At 55.2% G+C, this 23314-nt stretch overlaps 1 protein-coding gene across 2 annotated transcripts in view; it reads left to right on the top strand.

Annotated features, from left to right (window-relative positions):
* The window catches only part of ATOH8 (atonal bHLH transcription factor 8), a 30554-nt gene extending 7240 nt beyond the window's left edge, over nt 1-23314 (top strand). Inside the window, exons 2-4 of one of the 2 annotated variants that reach the window (XM_058550643.1) lie at nt 1795-1986; nt 2963-3110; nt 22221-23314. In XM_058550643.1, the coding sequence (XP_058406626.1) occupies nt 1795-1986; nt 2963-3110; nt 22221-22426 (546 nt within the window). In that variant the 3' untranslated portion in view covers nt 22427-23314. The remainder of the gene's footprint in view (nt 1-1794; nt 1987-2962; nt 3111-22220) is intronic. The other variant, XM_058550642.1, reaches the window with a different exon arrangement.

Genomic DNA, 23314 nt, shown 5'->3' with positions numbered 1-23314 from the left:
GGCCTTCTCTCTGTCACTTCCCTGCCCCTCCCTGGGTTTCCTAGCCTAGTGAGGGGCAACTCCTTGGCTGCTGGAGGATTTTAAAAGGTGATGGCGAACCTTGTCTCTGGCGTGGGCTGCTGTCTCAGGACCCCCGGGGGGTGGGGGATGAGCATGCGCCGTGTCCTGGCTCCAGATCTCCTGCTTCTCACTCTCTCTGGAGCCCCTCTGCGGAGACCTTCTGTGGCACTGACTGTAGTAATTTTGCTGACTTGTATCAGGCCTTACTCTGTGCAATGCATATGTCATCTCATTTAATCCTGTCACGCTGTGAGGTCAGTCCTGTTGGCAATAGGACGAGGAAACCGAGGCTCAGAAAGATGCTGTTACTTGCCCTGGTCTTATAGCTCGGGAAAGGTGGAGCCAGGAGGTGAACCCGGTGAGCAAAAGGCACGTGTGCTTAAGCTCCACGCCCAATAGCTAAATCTTCATCCTCAGAGAGAGGAAAGGTTTTTGAACCCAGTTCTAAACATTCTGGGGTCACCTGGTGAACACTGAGGAAGATCATCCATTTGTTCATTCTTTCCCTCATTCAGCAAGCCTTTCTGAAGGCCTCTTATGGGCAGGACCTGTGCTAGGCTCTGCATACAGGGGAGCCCCCACAGCTCACAGGGACTGACCATTAGATGAGTCACAGTAATCAGGGGTTAAGGACAGGTGGGGTGCTTTAGAGCACTATGAGGGGCAAGTGCACCCCCCCAAGCCACCTGGTTTAGGGCGGGGGTGGGGGGGTCAGAGAATGCTCCTGGACAAAGTGAGGTTTAGATGAGTTCAAAGTGGATGATGCATTGAGGGTCCCCATCTGAAGGGACTGTCTTGTTCATGCTTTATCCCCAGGGCCTAGAACAGAGTTTCTCAGCACTACTGACATCTTGGGCTGGGGAATTCTTTGTGGTGGGGGCATTGTGGGATCCTGTGCATCGTAGGAAGTTTAGCAGCACCCCCAGCCTCTATCCACCAGAGGCCAGTAGCACCTCCCCTCTCTGCTCCCCGGTACTGACAATCAAGAATGTCTGCAGACATTGCCAACTGTCCCCTGAGGGACAAAATCATCCTGAGCTGAGAAGGACGGCCTAGAACACTGCCTGGCATATGGGGGTGCTCACTAAATACTCAAGTGGACACACCATGGGGGTCCCGCTCCGTGGGATGAGGGTTAATCAGTACCAGCTATCAGTGGTAGGATGGATGCTGCATGTAGATCCTGGAGAGCCTCCAAGAGGAGGGAACCAGAACCTTGGCCGCTGGGTGAGCACATTTCGCCCATTCAGGTAAACGACGCATCATAGCAGCAGCCAGCTGTACTGGTTAGCCCCTGTGAGATGGACTTGTGGTGACGTCTCCACATTATAGCACAGGACTCGGCTGCAGTCCTTGGAGCTTTTTGCTCTCTTGTTCCCTCAGAGAGACTCCTTCTCAGGGAGGGGGAGGATAGAGCTCTGTTATGGTGAGAACTCAGCTTGCTTCATTCAGACTGACTTGGGCATGAGCTGAGCCTCAGTTTCTTCTCCTGCAAAATGGGAATATAATGCTTCCCGGAGTTTGTGAGTGCTGAGCTGAGATGTGTGTGTAAACAGCAGGAACTTAGAACAGAGAATAAAATCCGGGTTGAGGGATTAGACAGGCCACCTCCACCAGCAGTCCCTCTCAGGCAGTGTGGACATCATCATGAGCGGCCCCACGCCTGCCTGGCCAGGTGCCCCACAGAGGCACAGAGACCCCTGCAGCCCCTTCTGACACCTTCTCACCCCCCAGGTGCCGTGTTACTCATACGGGCAGAAGCTGTCCAAACTGGCCATCCTGAGGATCGCCTGTAACTACATCCTGTCCCTGGCGCGGCTGGCTGACCTCGACTACAGCGCCGACCACAGCAACCTCAGCTTCTCCGAGTGTGTGCAGCGCTGCACCCGCACCCTGCAGGCCGAGGGGCGCGCCAAGAAGCGCAAGGTATGCGCTGGGCTCTCAGGTGGCAGCCTCTGGGAAGACGGGGAGGTGTGAGCGGGAACGTGGGGTGCCCTGCGCGCACCCAGGCTTCCGAAGGGGCCAGCGAGATCAGCCTCTCAGAGGTTTGCTAGGGCTCGCCCCAGAGCTTCAGAGCCCCTCACGTCCCTGGGATTATGGGGCTGACCCCACTGCTGGGTATCTGGGACAGTCACCAGGGCCTCTGGGCCCGGGTTTGCTCGTCACTTAAATGAGGAGGAGGGCTGTTTGTCTCTGAAGCTCTTTCTGGCGTTATGTGCTCTGGTGCTGAATTCCCCACGTGGCCCCTGAGAGATGTCATATTAGGATGAGATCTCCTGAGCAGAGTGACAGGCCAGGAGAGCCCTTGCACATGTTTTGGGAATGTGACTTGGCCTGTGGGTTCCCTGAGGCTGTACATTAAGGCAGGGGATATTCATTTATTCATTCATTCATTCATTCATTCAGGAGAGATATGCTGAGAGTTTGGAAGGACATCTTAGTGTAAGTGGTGTTTAAGCTGCGACCAGCAGGACAACCAAAAGGTCACCAGGCAGATGAAGCTGGCAACAGCATCCGAGGCAGAGAGAAGCGTGTACAAAGCCTGATGTGTTTGGAGAAATGTGTGCAGGAGGAAAGACGTTGGGCACAGCTATGTTCCCAGATAGCCTGTGCTTCCAGCATTTCCAGTTGGGGGTCAGTGCCAGGCAGTGCAGAGCAAGGCTTATGGCAACCCTCTGGATCTCTGTGCCCACAAGGCTGGAGGGAGAGAGACAGAGGGTGGGACCAGTCTACATCTGTGAGGAGGGTGGAGGCAGTTAGAAACGCCCGGCTCCCGTGGGCATCCAGGGATAGGGAGGGTGGGGGAGCTGAGTGACTGGCATCCTCCATCCATTCCTTCCTTCTGCCTCCTTCCTTCTTCCTAGCCTGCCCCTCTCCCTTATCCCTGACATTCTTCCCCCAGCCACCGTTTCCAACAGGCCCCCCTGTGGGTTGTCCAGGTTTCCCAGAGGCCCCTAGGCCCCAAGCCAGGGAGGCCCTCCATGGACTCTCCTGCCTACACCAGGGAGGGCCACGGCATGTCCTCACTGCCAGCCACTGTCTCCGCAGCGGTACTTGCACGTTGCATTCCTGGGAGTGATTTAACGTGAACCAATTAGATGAAATCCTCATCAAGTGGGTGAGAGAGGAAGCACCACTGGCTGCTCCCAGGGCGGCTTTCCTCTGGAGAGTGACACGGGTAAATTAAGGGCGTGATTGATGGCTCCATGCAGCGCTCTGTGACAAAGGAGGTTTGTAAACTCTCGGTGAACTTCCCCTGGCATTCGGGCGGCCCGGAGGTGTGGACGGGCAGAGTGGGCAGGGGCCGTTTTCTCATCTGCACCCCTCCTACCCCCTGCTCCCCGAGCCCTCCCCTCACCCACCAAGGCAGGGGCGCTGAGGCCTCTCCCTTCCCTGTTCCTTGGTTGGAACAGTGCCTTGGGCTGGGGAGGAGCCTTGATGCCTGGGAGGTGAGGAAAGAAGGGAGAGTGGGGTGAAGGTGCCCAGCAGAGATGAGCTTTTGCCTCCCCTGAAATCCCTCGAATCTAAGACACCGAGGAGACCATCGGCTGCAGTATCCCCACTGTCCGGATTGGGAGACTGAGGTGGCGGGTTGTGGTTAAGAGGATCAGACAGCCCTGAGCTCAAGTCCTGCCTCACCACCTACCAGCTGTCATCTTGGACCTACTTCTTAACCTCATCAAGCCTCAGTTTCTCGTCAATAAATGGGGATGGTGGAAACATCATCAGTGATTTTTAAGGTCCTTTGTAGACTGACTCTCCTAGTGGAGGTCTTGCGTCACCTCAGAAGGGCCTGGAGCAGTTTGCATCCTGCATCACCCTCCCGCCGAGTGGGCGGTCTTAGGGCTGCCATCTCCCAAGCGCTGTGCCTGGGCAGTTACCAATGCCAAGAGGACAGGGTCCTGGAGCTGCTGGGACACACAATGCCTTCTCCAGGCTCTGCAACTGCCCTGGCAGGTTGAGGGTTCACAGGACCACCCCACTGCTGCTGCTTGTGCCTTCCTGCATCTCTCGGTCACCATGCAGATAGGTGAGTTCCAAGGTATCTACAGGGTTGGTCTCCAGTGACCTGCCCAGTGGCCATAAGTGTCTGGCGTAGGCCACCATTTTGTTAACTAGAACCAAGGGGGCTGGTGTCCCTGGATATTCACTCCTTCATTTGTTCATTCATTCATTCAGTGTTTATTGAGCACCTGCAGTGAGTTACACACTGGGAATCCTACGCTGAGCATGCAGGCTGTGTGATGGGTGTTCATGGTGGGGCAGGCTTGACTCTGCATGGTCCCTGTAGACAAAGCATGTGGATTTGGGGCTCAGATCAAGACTGTTACCCTTCCACTGCAGCCTCCTAGCCTGAGGGTTTGGGGGTGGGAGTGAGCCAGGCTTACATTCTAATGAAGGAGAAAGGAAAGAAAGGAAGAAACTAGAAAACATGTGCCGATGTAAGTGATTGGCTCAAAGGAAGTCCCCGGTGAACAGCAGCTGTGATGGTGATGACTAGTGCCAATGTGATCGAGGGCGATTTGGGCTGTTCTACTCGAGGATGGCTCCCTCTTAGTTCATGTGTCCCCAAGAGGCTGGGTGACCCTCCTTCAGGACGCTTCCTGGAGACACTGTGCCCAGTGTCCTGTGAGATCCCCTGTAGCTCTGATGAGCTGCCCTGTCCGTCCAGACCTGTGTTACGAACAGGATTTAAAGTGAACTCAGCTCACACCCGGGCCCCAGGTGCATCCTTTTGGCCGTCTCGTCTCTTCTCTGCCGGGAGTGGGGACCCACATCCCTGGACTGGTGAGTCCTCCATCTCTAGGCCTTACAGGACGTGACTTTGGGTTCAGAGCCCTGTTTGGAAGCCCCGATCATGCAGAGGCTCGCGTCAGAGGCCGCCCAGCAGAGGGACAGGCGGGAGGAGTGGAAGGGCTCCGGAGAGCTCAGTTCTGACTCCGGCTGCAGCCAGAGATAATGCACGTTAAGCACCTGGCTCTAGGCCATGTTTCCACAGCTCCTGTTTTTAAAGCACCAACTCCTGGGAGCTTCTGAGAAGGAGGGGGAGGAAGAGGGGTAAAATGAGGAGGAAGAGGAGAAGTGGCAGAGCTGTTCTTCCACACGTGGGCTGGGCTGGTCTTGCCAGACCTGTGGACTAGGAGAGGACCAATTTCCCCACAGTCCAGGGCACCTCCTTCCAGCGATTTTAAGCCATTGAGTAATAGTAATAATGGTAGCAACAACAGCGACTAACATTGATGGCATAGTTTAAGTCCTGGTGATAAATGACCAGTACCTTCCTACCCTCAAGGTGCTCACAGGCCTTGAGTTGGGAGTGGGGAGATAAGACGCATCAGGATGCACTGAGTTAAGGGACCGGAGGCCTGAGCAGCGATTAGGAACCCTGGGGTGTGTGACCATTGGCTCTGTATCAGCCAGGGAAGGCTGGCTCCGCACGGCCGGGAGGTGTCTCCTCACCCTGTGGGTGGTCCAGAGCGGGAGGAGGCAGTGATGCTGGAGCTGCTCCGTCAGACCCGGGTCTTCTCTCTTCTCCCTGCTGCTTTCTGGACAGGGGAGGCTTTTCTTGGTGATGGCAGGGCCGAGGGTGGGTTGACTCCTCTTTGGAAGAACATCTTGCGTGCAGACTTCTGTAGCTTCAGTGCTGGGGACAAGCTGAGGTGGCACATTGGTTTTGGTTAGGGGTGTGTGTCAATGGGAGCCGAGGATGTGCTGAGGGGCCCCTTACTTCTGGGTGCCAAGGCCTCAGACAGGCCCCGGTGGCGTCTGCTCTTTCTGTGGCCTGTTCTCAAGCCCTGGAGTGTGGGAGGCAGAGTCTCCAGAGCTCCTGGTCTGGCGGGATCCAGCCCCCATGTGCACGGCCTCCTGTGCCCCCAGAGTGCTTACTGTGGGGCAGTGTCCTGGTTCTGTGGCCACCTGCCCTGTCTGTAGTCACCCCCATTGGGACCTCGGTCTCCACTTCTGTAAGGTGCGTTGTCGCCAGAAGTGATTTCTGAGGCCCTTTCCAGGCAGACTTTCCGAGCTGAGGTCTTGCGTCACCTCAGCCCTTTTTCTGTCTAAATGACTGCAAGTGTTATTCTCACTTCCCTTCTGCCCATCATGGGCATTTCACACAGATTTAAAGTCGCTCACAGAAACTGTTGGGACCCCAGTGCAATGCGCCCCGAGAACACTGATAATACCCGACATTCTTAGAGCCTGGGTTACATGCCAGACAACCCCACAAGGTGGGTACCATGTTGTCCCATTGCACAAATAATGGAACTGAGGCTCAGAGGCCAGGGGAACTTGCCCAAGGTCACTTAGGCAGTAAAGAGGTGTGCCAGGCTCCTGCCACTTCCCCATCGTGCCTCCCACAGGGAAGTGGGTGGGCAGAGGAGGTTCCGTTTCCAAATCGTCCAGGCCAAGTTACTGAGTTAAACACCATTTGCTTTCAAAGCCCCCCCAGCGTCCATCCATGCTGGGAGAAAGGAGGGTGGGTGGGAAACCGCCATCACATTCCCGTCTAGTCATAAATGTGGATGCAAATTATTTTCTCTGGCATTCCAATTACATAGATGTTTGTTGCCGGCTGTGTGTTCTAACATGGAGTGTTCTCTCAGCTGCCATTTCTCCTCTTGCATTTGACACCGTTAGCCCACACGTCTGGCAGCGGCTGGGCTGGAGGGATCATTGGCTGGGGAATGCCACAGGTGAGCTCAGAGCAGCCTCCCCTGGAAGGCTGAATGCAGCCCTCTGATGTTCCCTGGGTGGTCCCGAGGTAGAAGCTGGGGCGCTGCTACCCTCTCTTCTTTCACACTCTCTCCATCCCCCCTTCTTCTTCTCTCTTTTTCAAATTGCTCCCCGCCTGACATGCAGTCACAGATCCCACCCTTCTCCTGACACGCTGTGTGTGAATGAAGACGTGGGGTCTCGGGCATAGCAAGGTGCTCAGAAAGTCACAGAGACCAGGGGAGCCCCCTCTGATGCTCTAAGTGACCACCGTTGGGAATGCAGAGACCCTTCAGAGAAGCCCCTTTAGAGCCAGTGTGCCCCTCTGGAAACCTCTGCAGAGGCTGGGTGGCCACCAGTCCAGGATGCTGGAGAAAAGGTGTCTGTGTAGGTGGGGGTTAAGTCAAGGGAACTCTGCAGTTCTTTTCCGTTCCCTGTGGTGCTGTCATTTAACTGTGAGACAGTACGACAGAGGCCCTCCGCAAGACCATGAAGTAGTGAAGTGGAGAGCTTTGGGGCCAGAAACCTGGGTTTGAGTTGTGGCACTGGGCACTTCCTAGCTGTGTGACCTTGGGCATGTTACCTACCCTCTCTGATCCCTGATTCTCTCATCAGTAAGGTGAGAACCCACATACCTTCCTTGCCACCTTGCTGGAAGGATTAAACAAGATCCTGTGTGAGAAAGGGCTGGCATTTTCTCAATGAGCACCAGAAAGGATATCTCATGATTTTATAGCTACGAAGTCACAGCTTCATGTGGAACCCCAGGAAGGAACATCCCAGGATGAATGACTGACCAGCTGAAAGGCAGATGAGGAGGAATAGTTCTGAGTGCGGGACTCCTCCCTCTCCAGCACCTCAGGGCACACCCCTGGTTCTGCACCCTTAAAGGGGGGCAAGCGTGCAGCCAACCCAGAAATCCCTGGGCTTTGAAAATTCATGGATTCATACCAAGAAATATGCATAATGTTTGGTTGTACACAGTAATAATGCTGATAAACAGACTATCACCAGCAATCGCAGTGACCGTGTGGTGAGCGCCCGTGTCTGCCAGGCCCATCACACACGTTATCTCTCCCCCTTATTGCACTGCCCCGGCAAGCGAAGACCACTTCCCCCATTGCACAGAAGGGAAACTGAGTCCAAGAGAAGGGCAGTAACTTGCCCAAGGCCAGGCGGCTAGGAAGTGGCAGAGCTCTTTTGAGCCTCTGTCTCTTTGGTTCCAAACTCCGAGCTCTTCAGTCCCGAGGCCTGCAGGTCCTGCAGCTCACACACTGCCCAGCAGGGTGGACCGCTCCCAGGAGGCCCCCAGCAAATGCCGGGGTAGCGCCTTGCCGGGAGCAACAGCCCTTATGTAAGCGGCCGGGCTGCAGCACGTGGAGGCTCCATTTCGCTGCGGGGAGCCAATAGCCCGCTGGGGGTGGCGCTGGGGGTGGCGTGGGCTGGGGGTGTCATCAGCCCCGAGCAGCCGCAGCACTGCACCGCCAGCGAGCCCTGACACCGGGTTAAGTCGCCTGGCAGCCTCTGGCTGCAGCTGGGAGCACGCCTGCTTCCCATTCGGGCGCTGTGGTTTTGATTAGCTGTTCTGCGAGGCGGGCCTGGTGCTGAGTCCATGGGAGCTCCGCTGGAACAGAGGGTCCCCCGCCCGGCCGCCACGGCCCCCCCTCCTGGCAGCCCCAGACTCCAGATGTTCCGAGCGCTCGCTGGGAAGGCCTGCTGGCGCCACGGAGGGCAGAGGGCAGGGAAAGCACGCGAGCTGGAAGCCCAAGCACTCAGTCACCGCAGGCCTTGGCAGCCGGCCCAGCCCTCTGCTGGCACATTCCCCAGCTCTCCCCCGGCCATCTGTTCCCAAAAAACCCTTTCAGAGCCTCATCATCACTCAGGATACAACAGCGCGAGCAGCTGGTTTGGAGGCGGCAGGGAAAACCGTGCAAAAGGTCCTTTGTGAGAGAGGAAACTCGCTTATGAATAACAGGGCTGATGCCGTAAAAGTTGGCGGCTGGAATTTGTGTTTCTCAGGCGCCGCTGTTTTCTCTTGACTTTTTATCTCTGGTTTTTATTTTGTTTCCCCTCGTTTTCTTTTAATGTTGTTTCTTCCTCCTCTTATACCCGTTGTGACTTTTCTTCCTCCTCTAAGGTGCCCAAAGGCCACTAATTAATTCTCCTGGATGCTGCCTAACTTTTTTTGCTTCTCAAAGCTTTTAAAATTGGGGATGGTTGGAAGCGACTGTTTTTATAAAACCTCAGCTAAAGGGGACAGGTGAGAAAGAAGGTCCCTGGGAGGGCACGGTGTGGGCAGAACGCAGCCCAGCGATGTTCAGGTCTTAGACGGGCAGCAGAAAGTCATAAACCCAAGCATAAAGATGTGAACAGTGTCCACACAGAGGGAGGGACCGGGGGCCAGAGATAACATGGCGACCCCCATCAGCTCATCAGAGAGCAACACAGAGACCCTTTGGGAGAACAGTGGCATTAATAACACCCCAGTGGCTGGACGCCTCAGCTGATTGCAGTATGACATGAAGCCTTTTTTAAGAACTGAATGCTTCTGCCACCAGAAGCTCCTGGGAGATGTCTGCCTGGGATCTGGGCACCTCCTGGCAGCAGTCACTGGGTGGCCTGTCCGGGGCCCATCGGGTGCTGGGGCAGGGCTGGCAGCTGGGAGGCTAGCGCTGGGAAGGAAAGAAGAGGGCAAGGCCTGGCCGCCTTCCTCACACCCCCCAGAACCCCCAAAGAGGAGCTGTGAGTCAGGCCTGGCACTGTCGAGTGGAGGTGGGGAGAGGGTCGCCTCCGGAGCGTCAGATGGCGGTGATGTGATGGGGGGCACAGGTCAGCGGCAGGGGACTGGGGGTTTCTCCTTTTCTTTCTCAATTCCCTGCACCTCTTTTCCACCGCCTGCCCCCTACTGTCCCATGAGAGCCAGAAGCTCCAGCAGCCCCTCAGCCCGGCAGTGGAAAAAGCCTGTCACCCGCGCTGCTGTGGGTGACAGGCTTTTCACAAGCCGAGGATTCCGGGCTTTGGGGGGCGTGAGTGCATTTCATCTGCACTTTACTCAGGCCCGGTATTCATGCCTCTTGCCCGCCTCTCTCCTCTCTCCTCCTCTCCCCGTTTCAGTTAGAGAGATGGCAGCTCCGGCAGGACCAAATGTTTATGTTTATCGCAATCTCTGGGTGATAAATCTCACCGTCTGAAGGGCTCAGCGTGGGCCGAGACCCACCCTCCCGCTGTGGCCTCTGTGGGCAGGTGTCTGGGTCTGGACTCTGAGCTAGCCTCAGCTCTGCCCTCGGGGCTGTGTGACTGGGTGGCTTTGATCCAGTGTCTTATCTGGAAGATGCGCAGCCTGCCTCCCGGATCCCTTCACGGATCAGTGACATAAAGGATGTGAAATCGTTTTGTGAACTCTGCCCTCCCTCCCACGTCTCCCGTGTGAGAAGTTGGTCTTCATGGGGCCAAAGGTGAGGAGGACCTGGGGCAGGAAGAGTGGCCACTGGGCCCAGGACCCTGGTGATGATGTGGAGTCGGACCAGTGGCCAGAAATTGCTCTTCAGCCTGAGGCTTCCAGAGGACAGGGCTGCCCTCCCACTGGAGTGACCAGGCCTGCCCTGCCCACTGCCCAGCCTTGAGCCCCTGTACCCAGCACAGTAGAAGGCCTGGAACAGAGGGGCACCAGCAGGCCCTGGTTCCCATCAGTCCCTGAGCACTTCATCCCCTTCCTACCTGCCCCAGCAGACCAGAAAGCTGGTTCTTGGGGAAATTATGAAGCCCTGCCTTCCTTGAGCTCCTAGCATAAATGTTTCTAGAAGGCGAAGTAGGGAGTCATTCCTTCCTTCATGGCCCTCCTGCTCTCTACCCAGAATTCCTGGCCACCTGCGGCCTGGCCCAGCTGCCCAGCTGCTCCCCACCCGAGCCCCTCCCAGGAGCTTTGCCAAGAGCCAGGTCTGAGCACTTCCCTACCCTGCTCAGGACTCCTTCAGGGGCTCCCCAAAGGCCAAGGGTACAGGCCAGACTCCCTTATAGGGTTTCTGACCCTCCCCCACCCCGCAGCGACCTGGCTCCCACCGGTCATTCCCTGTGTCCCAGTTGACACTCCAGCAACACGGAACTCCTTGCCCAAAGGGCCTATTTTTGGCCTCTGTGCTCATGCTGTCCCTTCTGCCTGGAATGCCCTTCTCCCCTGTCTGGCTGGCTAACCCTGCTCATTCTGGAAAGCTCAGTTCCTCCTGGAAGCCCTCCCTGACCCCTACCCCAGCCTCCTCCTCAGGGCCCCATAGCGTGGCCACCTCACTGCCCCTACACAGGGGTGTGATGGTCTCCTTCAGGAGAGCATCCTATGATATGCTGTGAAGTAATGGTATAAAATATTGTGTGATACTCCATTATGTGCTATGTGGGGCTCATTGTATGTCATTATATTATATTTTCAGGTAACATGTGACATGATATGTTATGTGATATTATAGGCCCTGTACCGCATTACGTTACGTTACACCATGCCTGCGAGTGCTGCCTCTCCAGCTAGATGTGAGCCCTGTCATCCTTGTGTCCCAGCTCCTGACACATAGTAGGCCCCCAAATAATGACACACTACAATCCACGCAGCTGGGGCTGAACATTCTTGTGCTGAAGGCAGAGACTCTAGGGAAGGGAGAACTGGGGGCTTCAGGACACAGCCAGGGAAATGCCCCTGGGCTCCCCCTGGCCCCTGTTTGGGGAGCTTCACCCTTGTTCTCTTGAATCAGTGGAAAGCTTTGCATTTCAAATCACAGACACCCCTCAAGCAGCAGTTTAAACTAACAGGGGCTCCTGTTTCTCATAGTTAGGAAAGCTGAGGGAGGCAGCGGCTCCCTGGGCTCCAGGCTCCTTTTGGTCTTCACCTCATGGCTGCATAGTGGCTGCCACAGCACCAAGCGCTTTATCCTCATGCTGCATCCAGAGATAGGGCAGGGGCTGCAAAGAGCATTTTTACTTACCAGTTCAGTCAGTCCTGCCCAGACATCCCTTACCTGCCCTGAAAGAAGGATTGCTCCCTCTGAAGCTGAGAAAGATGTCAGGATGTCTCAGCTGGGGGCGGACAGCAAGGTAAACAGCCACAAGTCTCATCCTTGGAGGACTGGCCCTGATGGTGACAGGGTGATTTTCTTCCCAGTGGGGCTAACCAGGGTCATAACCTTAACCACAGTGCCAGAACCCCACTTGCACGGGCTTGCCCACTCCTCACCACAGCCCTGCAACGTGAGTGCCAATAATCCTATTTTCCGTTGATGGCACTGAGGTTCAGAGAGCCTAGGCGACCAGGCCAGGCCGCTGGCGACCTTGTACCCCTGCACAGTGCTTTCCGGTTTCCCTTTATTCTCTTGAATCCTACAGCAGCCTTCTGAGGCTGACCTCCTGAGGTCCACGTTACTAACCGCGGGAGCTAGATGGGGAGGCTGGAACCCAGAGAGGGGAAGTCACTCCGGGTCACACAGCTGGGCCGGGCGGGCGGGGCCGAGGCAGGCTGGTCCAGCCCCATGAAACAAGTGCTTCTGAATGCAGACCATCGCCATCCTCTCTCCCCAAGGTGAGGGGAGAGTGGCAGGGAGTGTCTGGCTGCACAGGGCCCGGCGCTGGGAGATGGTCTGAGTCTCAGCCCAGCTGCTCAGAAGCTCTGTAACCTCAGACACTTGCCTTCTCCAGGCTTCGCTTTCCTCATAAAACGTGGATAAAAATATCCGTGGGTGAGGATGATTCAAGGAATGATGGCCGTGAAAGGGCTTTGTCAACTGGAAGTGCTGCACAGTCAGAGGGGGTTCCTGGAGGACACTGCTGGTCCATCAGGAAGGTGGGCAGGGGGACCCCAAGTGTCCCCTCCCCGCCCAGTAACTTAGGGAATGGATACCAGACTGGGCTGCCCACCGAGGACTTGATTCCGTTGCCAGGCAGAGGACACCGGGTCTGTCCTCTGCTCTCTGCCGTGTGTGTGAGCACACACATGCACAGGTGTGCTGGCGTGTCTGTAGGCACCATCTGTCAAGATCAGATGGAGGGCCTCCCACTTGGTGGGCCGAGTTCCTGACCAGGTGGGAAGAGGTTGCACACTGGGGAGGTGCCTGGAGGTCTTAAAGGGTTTCAGAACTTGACCCTCTCCCCCAGGGGTCAGGAGCCCCTAGAGATGTTCCATCGGTAGCAGGCAGGATAGAGCCAGGCAGCTGGGCACAAGAGGGGTGGCCCCAGTGAGCCCACCCAAAACCTGGAGAACAGCGACAAGGCATTGCTGAGAAACACCGCAGCCCCTCCACGACAACGATGCTTTCCTGCCACCCCGTCCCCGCCACCATGCGCACACAGGGTGTGGGGGGGCAGCCAGCGTGGTTATTTGCAAAGATTGATCCCCTTTGGCCCACCCACCCCCTCCACATATACACACTGTGACTCTTCACTTGTTCAGTCTCTTTAGTCACATGAGCAGAAGAGGATGAAGCGAGCATGAAGGGCCCTGCACATTTATTTAGGAATAAATAGTTTGGAGTGTTTACTGTATGCCAGGCATTATTCTAGGTGTCGGGTCACTTTGGAGAACAAAACAAAGGCCCCGCCCTTTGTAACACAGAGCTTAATGACACAAAGGCCGTGCATAGAAGATCATAGGAGGGCCCCCATGGGGACATCTTTGGAGCCCACTAGTCTTAGTCTGTGCACAGTTCTTACAAGCCTGACTGTCTGGTGTCTCAGATCAGAGCAGCTGAACAGAGACAACCTATTGAAGGGGGAGGCCAGCTCCTGGGGCAGCTGGGGGCACAGCACCCAGAATCACGGCCAGGGGCCTGCTGGTGTGGGAAGAAACAGAAAAACAAAAGGAGCAGCGCCAGAGGCTCAGGAGAGCCGAGAGTTTGGGGGCCATTTAGTGTCGGGGTGAAGGGCCCCAGAAGCCTCGAGGACCTGGGAAATCTTCTGTAGACTGATGTTGCTGGGCTTGGCCTTGAGTTGTCAAGAGGAAGCTAACGTACACGCAGTAATACTGCACGGAGAATGCAGGGAAGTGCATCAGTCACTGGGGAAGAGCCTGTCCAAGCTGTTTTGGCAGAGAAGACGCGAGGCTTCCTTTCTCTGGGGAAATTCGCTTCTGCAGTGTGGCTCGTGCTCCCAGGATGTCAGCGCAGGGAGAGTGGGGGTCCTCGTCTGTTTTGCTCACTGTGGGATCCCCAGTGCTTCAAATGGAGCCTGGCCTGGCCGTTTGATAAATATTTGCCGAATGAGTGGAAGCACAAGGAAATGAGGGGTTTTCAGTTCTCTTCCACGATATCTAATGGGCAGCTCCTCTCTGCCCAGCACTGAGTGGGGCCCTGGCAATCTGAAGTAGAGACACAGTTCCTGCCTCGAGGAGCTGACAGGCAAATGGGGGGCAGAGGAGACACACACACACACACACACACACACACACACGGGTGTGCTCTGATATGTGGCTGCCTAAGGCCGAGTGCTTGACTTTACAGTCCTTGTGTTCTTTAATCGTCCCTACAACCTCATGCAGTAGATTGATTAATATAATTACCTTTTTAGAGGTGAAAAACTGAGGCACAGAGAGGTTAAGTAACTTGCTGAAAGTCACACAGCTGGTAAAATGAGGAAGTCAGGATTCAAAAAGAGGCCATCTGATGCCATAAGTGGCACATTTAACCACTATGCTGTATTGCTGGTCAGTGGGTGTGCATTTGCACGTGCATGTGTGCGTGAGGGAGTATATGTATGTGCACTTATGTGCGAGTGTAGGCATGCATGTAGGTGAAAGGATCGTTTTTCTTCCCAGTCTTGGCCTCTCCCTTGTGCAGCTGGAAGCTACTTTTGTGGTGTCACTGATGGACGGGGTGGCAGTGAGTAAAGAGCCCTGATCAAGGATGTCCCGCCCCTGCCTGGATCCCATGGTGGCTCCACAGTCTAGTTATGAGGGGCTTAGGGATGAGGGGAGGGGCAAGGGGAAGTGTTTAACTTAAAAGTGTGTTTGTACGCTGTTTTTGTGGAAATTGGTTATTTGGGCTGTCTGGGGGCCTCCTGGCCTCTCCCAGGCACCCATTATTGTCCCCACTGGTCCTGAAATATCCACAGCTAGCGGGTGTCCTGGAGACACGCTGTGGTCTTTGCAGAGGCTTGCTGGCCAGCACTTTGGCATGAGTTGGCTTGTCTGGTTGGTGCCTTATCACCCCTGCGGTCACTTTGTGGTAAGGACTGGGGAGGGGAGGCACTGAGAGATGCAGAAGAGTGATGAGGAGCAGTCCCCAGCCGGGGAGGAGGCAGGCCTGGTGGGGATCCGTTGACACTGTGATTGGGTGTGTGTGTTATGTGTGTAGTGTGCAGAGGTGTTTATGTGAGGGTCATGAGTCAGGGCCTGCTAGGAAGCTGCGAGAGAGCAGGGCCTTCCTCACCTGGCTGGGCCACCTGTCTGCCCAGCTGTCTGCTCCCCTCCCGCCTGGGTGCCTCCTCTGGCTATGGGGCAAGGTCATGGGCTCCTTGAGCTTCTGGGGCCTAGAACAGCAGCGTGTAGCCAAGTGCAATTGGCTGGACAACATCACAGGATGGGAAGCAGATGGGAAGCTGCAGCAGCTGGGCCTCAGCCCTCACCCGGGCCAGCTTGACCCTCCCGGTGCCCTGTACTGAGGGTGGAGTGGGGTGGGGGCCAAAAAAGACAGATAGGCTGACAGACGTGGAGAGAGAAACAGAGGAGAAGCCAAAAGAGAGTTGGCACAGAGACGCACAGGCAGAGTATGGAGAGGGAAACAGAGAGAATGGCGGCCAGAGAGAGTGGCCTGCAGCCCAGGAAGGCGTCAGCATGGCGGGGGCCTCGGGTCTCCCTGGCCGTCCCCTGCAGGCCCAGTGGGCTCCTTGTGAGCTCTGGCTCTGGGAGTGCAGGCTTCCCACGGCCAGCCACCTTCCCATAGGCTCCAAGGGACGAACGCTGAGATTTTCCTAGAACCAAGGGAGGCGGCAGCAGGGTGGATGGCTTGGGGACTTGCCAGTCCCGTTTGCCAGTGAAGAAGCTGACCTCTCTAGGGGTCAGGGGGTCTGCCTGCTCTGTTGCATCCTAGCAGTGTGACCCAGGGCGGGTGAGGAAACTGCTCAGGCCTGCATTTCCTCGTCTGCAAAATAGAAGCAGCGATGGCCGCCTCCCAGGGATTGTGTAAGGCAGCACACGCAAAGGAGTGTAGCGTGGTGATGATGGCAGTCGCGCCACCAATACCTCGTGGCACAGAGGGATGTAGGAGGAGTGGGTATGGCAAGCTGCAGGAGTTCTGAGGAGAAACACGCTTTCCCCAGCCTGCAGTGGCCGTGGGGAGCCGAGGAGTTAAGAGGACTTGAGCTGGCCCTTGTCCTGGACTGGGGGGACAGCAGGGACATAGCCAGCAGAACCCTGCCCTCCCAGAGCTTAGGTTCCAGTGGGCGAGAGTAACTCCAAGTAAGGCTTCAGGACAGTGGGGATCCATGGAGAGCACTCAGTGCTTGCCCAGGATTCCTGGGACCAGCTCCACCTCCAGGATCTTAGCACAGGAGGGGTCCCCAGGGTGACCTGCTCTCATCCTCAGCCTTGTCTGACGCGGTGATTGTTTCTTACAGGTAGGAAAGTTCTTCTGTATGTCATTGACTGACTGAGGTTTGAACATATCCATTGTCCTTGGTAAAGGAGGGGTTTAGACTGCCAGACCCAGCCATGCCCCCGACCTGGGGAGCTGGGGCCTGTGGGGCAGCTGTCTGCAGGCTGTATCCCGGAGCCCCTGCAACCTCAGTCATTAGGCTGATGAGCAGCCTTGAGGAACACAACAGGGACTGGGCGGAATCGACAGCATTTTCCAGCAACAGTGGTTTCCGGCTTTTCCCTGGGAAGGACTGTAAGCTGCCCCAGGGCAGGGACTCTAACCCCAGAGCCTGTCCCAGAGCTGGCACCCACAGGGAACACAATAAACCTTTGTCGAGTAAATGAATTTTTCTCCCAATTCATGGTCCCCAGGCGGATTCTCCTGGCTCACAAGGGGCTCTGGCCATAACTTTGCAACTCTTAGATGCCTGCAACCTTGGAGGGCCCTCCCAGCCCGGACACAGTGTGATCCTTGATTCACGCCATTGTCCTGCTCCTGGCAAATAGCAGCCAACTCCAACTGCTCATAAATTTCCTGCCTGTCACCCGTGGCGCCCAGGCCAGGCAGGCGGAGGCGCTGGGGGTGGGCTGGTGCATACCTGCTTCCAGTTCCCTGGGAAGTTTGGAGGCCAGAAGCCCAGGCCTGTGCTTGTGCCCAGAATAACCTCAGCAGAGCCTGGCCCTTGGAGAAGACGTGAGAGCAGATCTGCCAGATGCAAAGATGTATGGCTGGTGTGTTAGAGAAAACACAAACACCGGCTTGCAGTGCAGTTTGCATAACATGATTCCGCTTTCATAAAATCCTAAATAGGTATGCCTAAGCATAGGGAAAGTATAGGGAGCAGTAGCTACCACATGTATCTGGGGTTTTCCCTCTGTGGGGAGACTGAGGTAATTTAAATTTTTTTCTTCTGTTCACTCCTCTATATTTTCTAATTTTTCTATAATTAACATGTACTACCTATGCAATTAAAAAATTTTTAACAGCTTTATTGAGATTGTAGTTCACTCATTTAAAATGTACAATTCAGTGGTTTTTAGTATTTTCACAGATATGTGCAACCATCACCACTGTCAATTTTAGAACATTTTCATCAGCCCCAAAAGAAACCTTGTGTGCTTATCTATCACCTGCTCTCCCTAGGTGCCCCCTTCCTCCAGCCCTAGGCAACCACTAATCTGTTGATTTCCCTGTTCTGGACATTTCACGTGAATGGAATCATATAACATGTGGTCTTTTGTGTCGGGCTCCTTTCACTTAGCATACTGTTTTCAAGCTTAGTCCATGTTCTGGCATGTATCAGTACTTCATTCCTTTCTATGGCAGCGTACTATTCCATTGTATGAATCTACCACACTTTGGTTATCCATTTATCAGATGATGGACTTGACTTATGTAATTTTAAAAATCGTGTTTATTTTTTAAAAAGAATCCATTGAAAGCAAATCGGTCAAGATGACAGTTGGTTCAGAGTGACTATTTCTGGTTGCTTGTTTTGAGACTTTTCAGCCTGTGATGCCATTTTATGTTTTCAAACACCAGTTAGTCAAGCTGAGAACCCACTCTTTGCAGGAACATGAGCCAGTTCCCTCTGGTGCCTCTGCTGTGTGCCAGGCCCTGCCGAGGGTGCAGCTCCATTTCTCATTGATTCTTTGCAGCCAGCCTAGAAGGTGGGTCCCATTACTGTGCTCGTTTTAAAGAGGAAGCTGAGGCTCAGAGAGGTTAACCAGCCTGCCCAGCACCCCACTGCCTGCTGACTTTGGGGCCAGGATGAACCCCAGTGTTCAGCATTCAGAACCGAATATGAACCACCTTTCTGAACCACACATTAGTGTACTTAAAAGCGAAAAGTAAAATCATGGCGAATAGTGTGGGTCTTGAAAAATACTCCTCCCGTGTCCTCCCTGCTTGCCTTTCATGTTTTAGTATTAAAGTGACATTTGAAATCTGACCGCTCTTTTTAGGACAAACCAATAAAAAAAAATTGTCAGAATTTCAATCTCATTGGACATTCTTTTCTGCATGTAGAAGGCTGTATCCAAATTGCTTAGATATAGAAAAATGTATAATTTGAAAATAGTGAAAAATGGTTAAGTAGGTAAAGTGGATATCGGAGACTGAAAATGAATTTAAAGGGTAAAATAACTTAGCAGGCAGATATCATTTTTTAAATGCCCCCACAGTGGTAGAATTACCCTGCAGCACGCAGAAGTAATCAAGAGAGGAAACCAGTCCACTTAAAGCCAGAGACAAACTTAGAAGCAGAGGAGGTATAATTAGGAATAAGAAAACTGGAAGTGAACAAAAGCAGAAAAGATGCGAACTTGTTCCAGAGTTCATGACAATTACCAGGAGATCCCCTAAAGCATAGGCACATTTATAGAAATGCTCAGTGTTCCCTCTGAAATAGGAAACATACCCCATGGTATGTAGAAGCTACAGAAAAGAAAATGCCTGTGACTGGACATATTTATTCACTCGTTCAACAAATATTTATGGAAATGCTCCTGTCTGGCACTGTTCTGGGCCCTGGGGCTACATCAGGGAACAAAGCAGACCACGTCCCTGTCCTCGTGGGGCTGAAGTTCTGACCACAAACTAGTGAGCCAATGAGAAGATGATTTCTGAGTGTGATCAGCTCAGCCACTCTGCCCCACTGACCAAGTCATCTTGATCGAACTCAGCAGGTCAGATGAGCTGAAAGGGACCCGAGAGGCCATCCTGTCTAGTCTTTTCAGAGTTTATGTTGGCAGCAGAACCTGTGTTAAAGGGCCTCTTCTATGGAGAGGGGCTGTGATGCAGGGAGCTCCTCAGGGCAGTGAGCCAAGAGCCTCACCCAGCCATACCCAGAGCCTTGGCCCACAGCGGAAACGTGCCCCCCAGAAGGCCAGAGTGGGAGGGATGAGAGAGGGCCTCTCAAGGTGGGCTTCTCACACGGGTGACACAGGATGTTGCCAGGTTACAGAAGGGGTCTGTGGTGTGGTTGTCACAGGGGGAAGTACATGCCAGCTTCCTCCTCTCTATTTGCAATTCACGTGCGCGTGCGCGGGCATTCACACACACACACACACACACACCCCCCACACACATACACAGTCCTTTCTGAAGGGGTGGCATCAGTGTTTTGTCTCCTATCCCTCAGCCACAGCCAGTATTGGTCCAGGGGAAGAAATCTGACTGAGGCTGGATCAATCGGCTGTCTCCGCTGGGCATTTGGGGTTGGGATGCTGAGACTGGGCCAGCTGGTAGTCAGGCGGGAAGGAAGCAGAGACCTGGAAGTGGCCGAGTGCTGGTTTTGGTGGGCGCCTGGAGGGAAGGGCCACAGATTGCCCCTACTGAGGTCTCAAGCCTTTTGCTGCCTTTCCTAAAACTCACCCCCTCCCACCCCTCCCCTGGCCTCTGAAATGCCCTTTTGGAGCCTGGAAGCTTGGAGTGAGTGTCTCACAATCACATGATCAAGTGAGTTGGGAAAACAATGGGTCAGTAAAGCCACGCGAATTTCTTTGCTGCAGGACTTTTCAGAGGCTTGAATATGCTAATATACATAGTGACTTTCTGAGATGGGGCCAAAGTCTGTGCTGTTTCCCAGACTCATGGGATATACCTCACCTGGCTAGTATTCTGCAGAGCACCCTTTGGGGAGTGCTAATCCCCTTGCTGTACTAGTGAAGGAATTAAAGCACAGAGAGAGAGAGTGAGTTCTCCAAGGTCACACAGCTGGTTAATCACAGAGAAGGTCTTGGCACCTAAGGCCTCCCAGTGTTCTTCCCACTGTGCCCCAATTGCCATAAGGCTTCCTTGGACAGATGATGCCTGTACTGGGATTCCTGGGTCAAGGTGGGTGGTGGGAACACAGGTCCCGTGTAGACACTGGGGAAACGGGGTCAAGAATTGAAGGTCAGGCCTTGGCGAGAGAAAGCTCGTTTCCTTTCTCGTGGGTGGTAGCCACGTTCAGCAGGGTCTGAGACCTGATAGAGGCCTTGGGCCTAGGCCAGCTGCTCCAGCCGCCTTTATGGGGAAGCCAGTAGGACAGCTCCAGGCACCCCAGCCTTCCACGCCTTCCCCCAGACCACAAGCAGACTGAACAAGAACTCTAGGCCCATCCTCTGCAGGGCCCGCCCAGGCAGCCAGCGCCGGGGTGACGTGGCTGTACCCCCATGGGCCACAGACCCAGTGCCATCCCCACGGTTTTCCTTTCCGCGTCTTAATCTTCCTCCTCAGACTCAGTAACAGAAAGCAGATTCCTGCCAGGGCCGGCCACGCACCGCACCGTGGGCTCGGAGAATGTGAGCCTGGGCTCACCACATCAAGCTGCTCTCTCCTCCCACTTCTCCTTTTTCCCTTCTCAGCCTCTGTTAGCTGGAGGACGCTGCCTCCTCCCGGCCCGGCCCCCTCGCCCTCCTTGGACCCCACTTCCAGCCTTGCCCCAGCCTCTCGTCTTGGCTGCCTGCCCAGCGGCGGCCAGGGCCTGTGGGGCTCACCAGGCCTGCGGTTAGCGGGCCCTCCAGCCCCGTGGTTTGGCTCCAGCCCGGCTCCCCGAGCCTCCGTTCCGGCAGGAGCAGCCTCTGTGTGGCAGAATCAACATTGCCGGTCTGGATTCAAATCCTGGTGCTGCCAACTTGTAGTACTTCCTTCTCTGAGCAGGGGATTGCTCACCTCTGAGATAGGCTGTGAGAAAGCTCCCTGGCATGTTGGACACGCCTGACAGATGTTTTGCTTCAAAAATAAGTCCTTGGCTGTTTGTTCAGGGTTGTTGCAAGAATGAAGAGAGAAGTACTGGGCTGCTTTATTAGGAGTGGGCTGCGCGGGGTTAAGGGACTGCTGTCATTCTTGTGCGTGTTCTGAGTGGACTTGGAGCCCTTGCTTGCAAAGCGTCCCCACCAGCCTGACCTCCCCCAAAAGCTGACGCCCCAGCAGCCCCCATGACCCCTCCCCATCTCCTGTCTCTTCCTGGTAGCATGTCACACCCTCTGGTCAGTTTTCTCGTCAGCAAGACCGAGTTCAGCTGCCAGAGTGAAGATTCCGAAGGTCAGGGCTGGGAGGAACTTAAAGATGATCAAACCTAGTGGTTTTCAAAGTGTGCTCCTTAGCACCCTGGGTTCTCAGAGGTGCCCCAGGCTCCGTGTTGGAGGGGATGCAATAGGACTCTGGGTCCCCCCCGCCCTGCTGCTCCACATAGACCGGAACCATGTTTATCTGTTGTCTGGGTTAGGATTCCACAGGTCAGACTTCATTTCTACTGCTCAAAAGAAAGTTTGCGAATTATTGACCTGCTCCAGCTATGTCGTTTTACAGATGAGGTCACGGAGGCCCAGGGAAGTTAAGTGACTTGTCTCAGGTCACCCCGCTGGCGGGTGGATGGGCTGCAGCTAGAGTCGGTCTCCTGACTTCTGGTGTAGTGCTCTTGTCTAAACAGCATAGGGGAAAGGGAGCCGTGGTTGACCATGCCCGTAGAGGGCAGGCCTGACTCTGACATCCCTCAGAGGGGTGATGGGGGGATTGTGGTATGGGCAACAGGTGTCCCTGAGCTTCCTCTGTCCCTGCGGCCCAGCCCATCCCCCAAACCAACAAAATCAGCAGTAGCTCTGAAATGCAGAGGGCGGAGGAAGGGGATGATGTGAGCTCTGGAGGCAGCCGGTCCTGGGTCCGAATGCTCGCTCCACCACTTACTGAACCCCTCAAGAAGCTGTTCCCAGCCTGAGCTGTACAAGTCCCTCCCAGGGCAGCTGCGAGTATTGGGTGAGAGGAGGGGTTGGGGGTGCCGGCACCTGTACAGGTCGGCCTTCCAGAAACAGGAGTCAGGGTGAGGACGGGCTGCTTCTGACAGTTGGTTATTTCTTTCAGGAGTGACCGGCCCTGGGCTAGACCCAGGACGCTGCTGTGAGCCCTCTTTCCAGTCAAGCCTGAGGAGAAGGCGAGCTCGCCCAGTCCAGCCTCCTCTTCCTCTCCGAGATGGCACCAGACGCTCAGATCACCACCTGTCAGGGTCGGACAGGATCACGCCCGCCTCCCTCTCACCCTGCTGCCCTCCCGCAGCCACTCCGCAGTGACTTCGCACCTTGCCCTCCACCCGGTGGGGAGGGGAGAGCTCAGCCTTCCCCTTGCCCGGGGCCCGAGGCCCACCATCTGGCTGCAGAGATTCGTGGCCAAAGATTCGACAGACACTGAACAAAATGTGGTGAGCAAACCCCACGGTGAGAAGCCACACGGTTGCTCTGTGACTTGTGCTCCTCTTGTTGCCCAAGTCCCATCTCAAGCCAAAGACGAGTCAGCAGTTCCACTAGGAACTCACGGAAGGATGGACACTTGGTGACCTTGGAAGCGTGTGGTCCTCTGACTCAGAACTCTCTTTCCACACGGGGCCCTAAGTCAGCTGGGTGCAAGATGAGCCTTCTGGGGGCTGTGAGAGGCAGGCTGGGGATGCCTGTAGGGAGTGGGATCTGAGATCCCGGCCCCTTCTCTCCCTCCCACTGGCTGCCCAGGCCTCTGACCCTGATTCTCCATGTTCCCTGGGCCCAGGCTCCTTCTTGGGCTCTGAGCATCGTGGGAAGGGAGTAAGGAGGGAAAGAAGCAATACTGACCACCCCGTACCCCAGCCCAGGGACTGGCTCCAAGGCAACCTGCCTAAGGGTATTTGCAACCCAAGCCAGCCCAGCCAGCCACTCCTTGCCAGTGGCCCGCCCTCCTGGCTGGGCAAACAAGATGGCGCCCGGCTTGGGGGCCAGTGGTCTGTTACAGGCTGTGCAGGGGGCCAGAGGGGAGGAAGGGACCAGGGGAGCGGGCTGGTATGTGGGGGAGGGGGGCATGTTCAAAGCCAAGGCCTGCTCCTTCCTTGTACTCAAAAGGCCAAAGCTGTTCACATCTGTGCTCAACCATCTGCTTCAAATTGAAGTAAAAGCCCCAACATGTAAAGAAAACACTTGCTTGTGTTGAGTGGA

Source organism: Diceros bicornis, chromosome 12, assembly GCF_020826845.1.
Source record: "Diceros bicornis minor isolate mBicDic1 chromosome 12, mDicBic1.mat.cur, whole genome shotgun sequence".
Lineage (NCBI taxonomy): Eukaryota > Metazoa > Chordata > Mammalia > Perissodactyla > Rhinocerotidae > Diceros > Diceros bicornis.
This window is presented reverse-complemented; position numbering and strand designations above follow the sequence as displayed.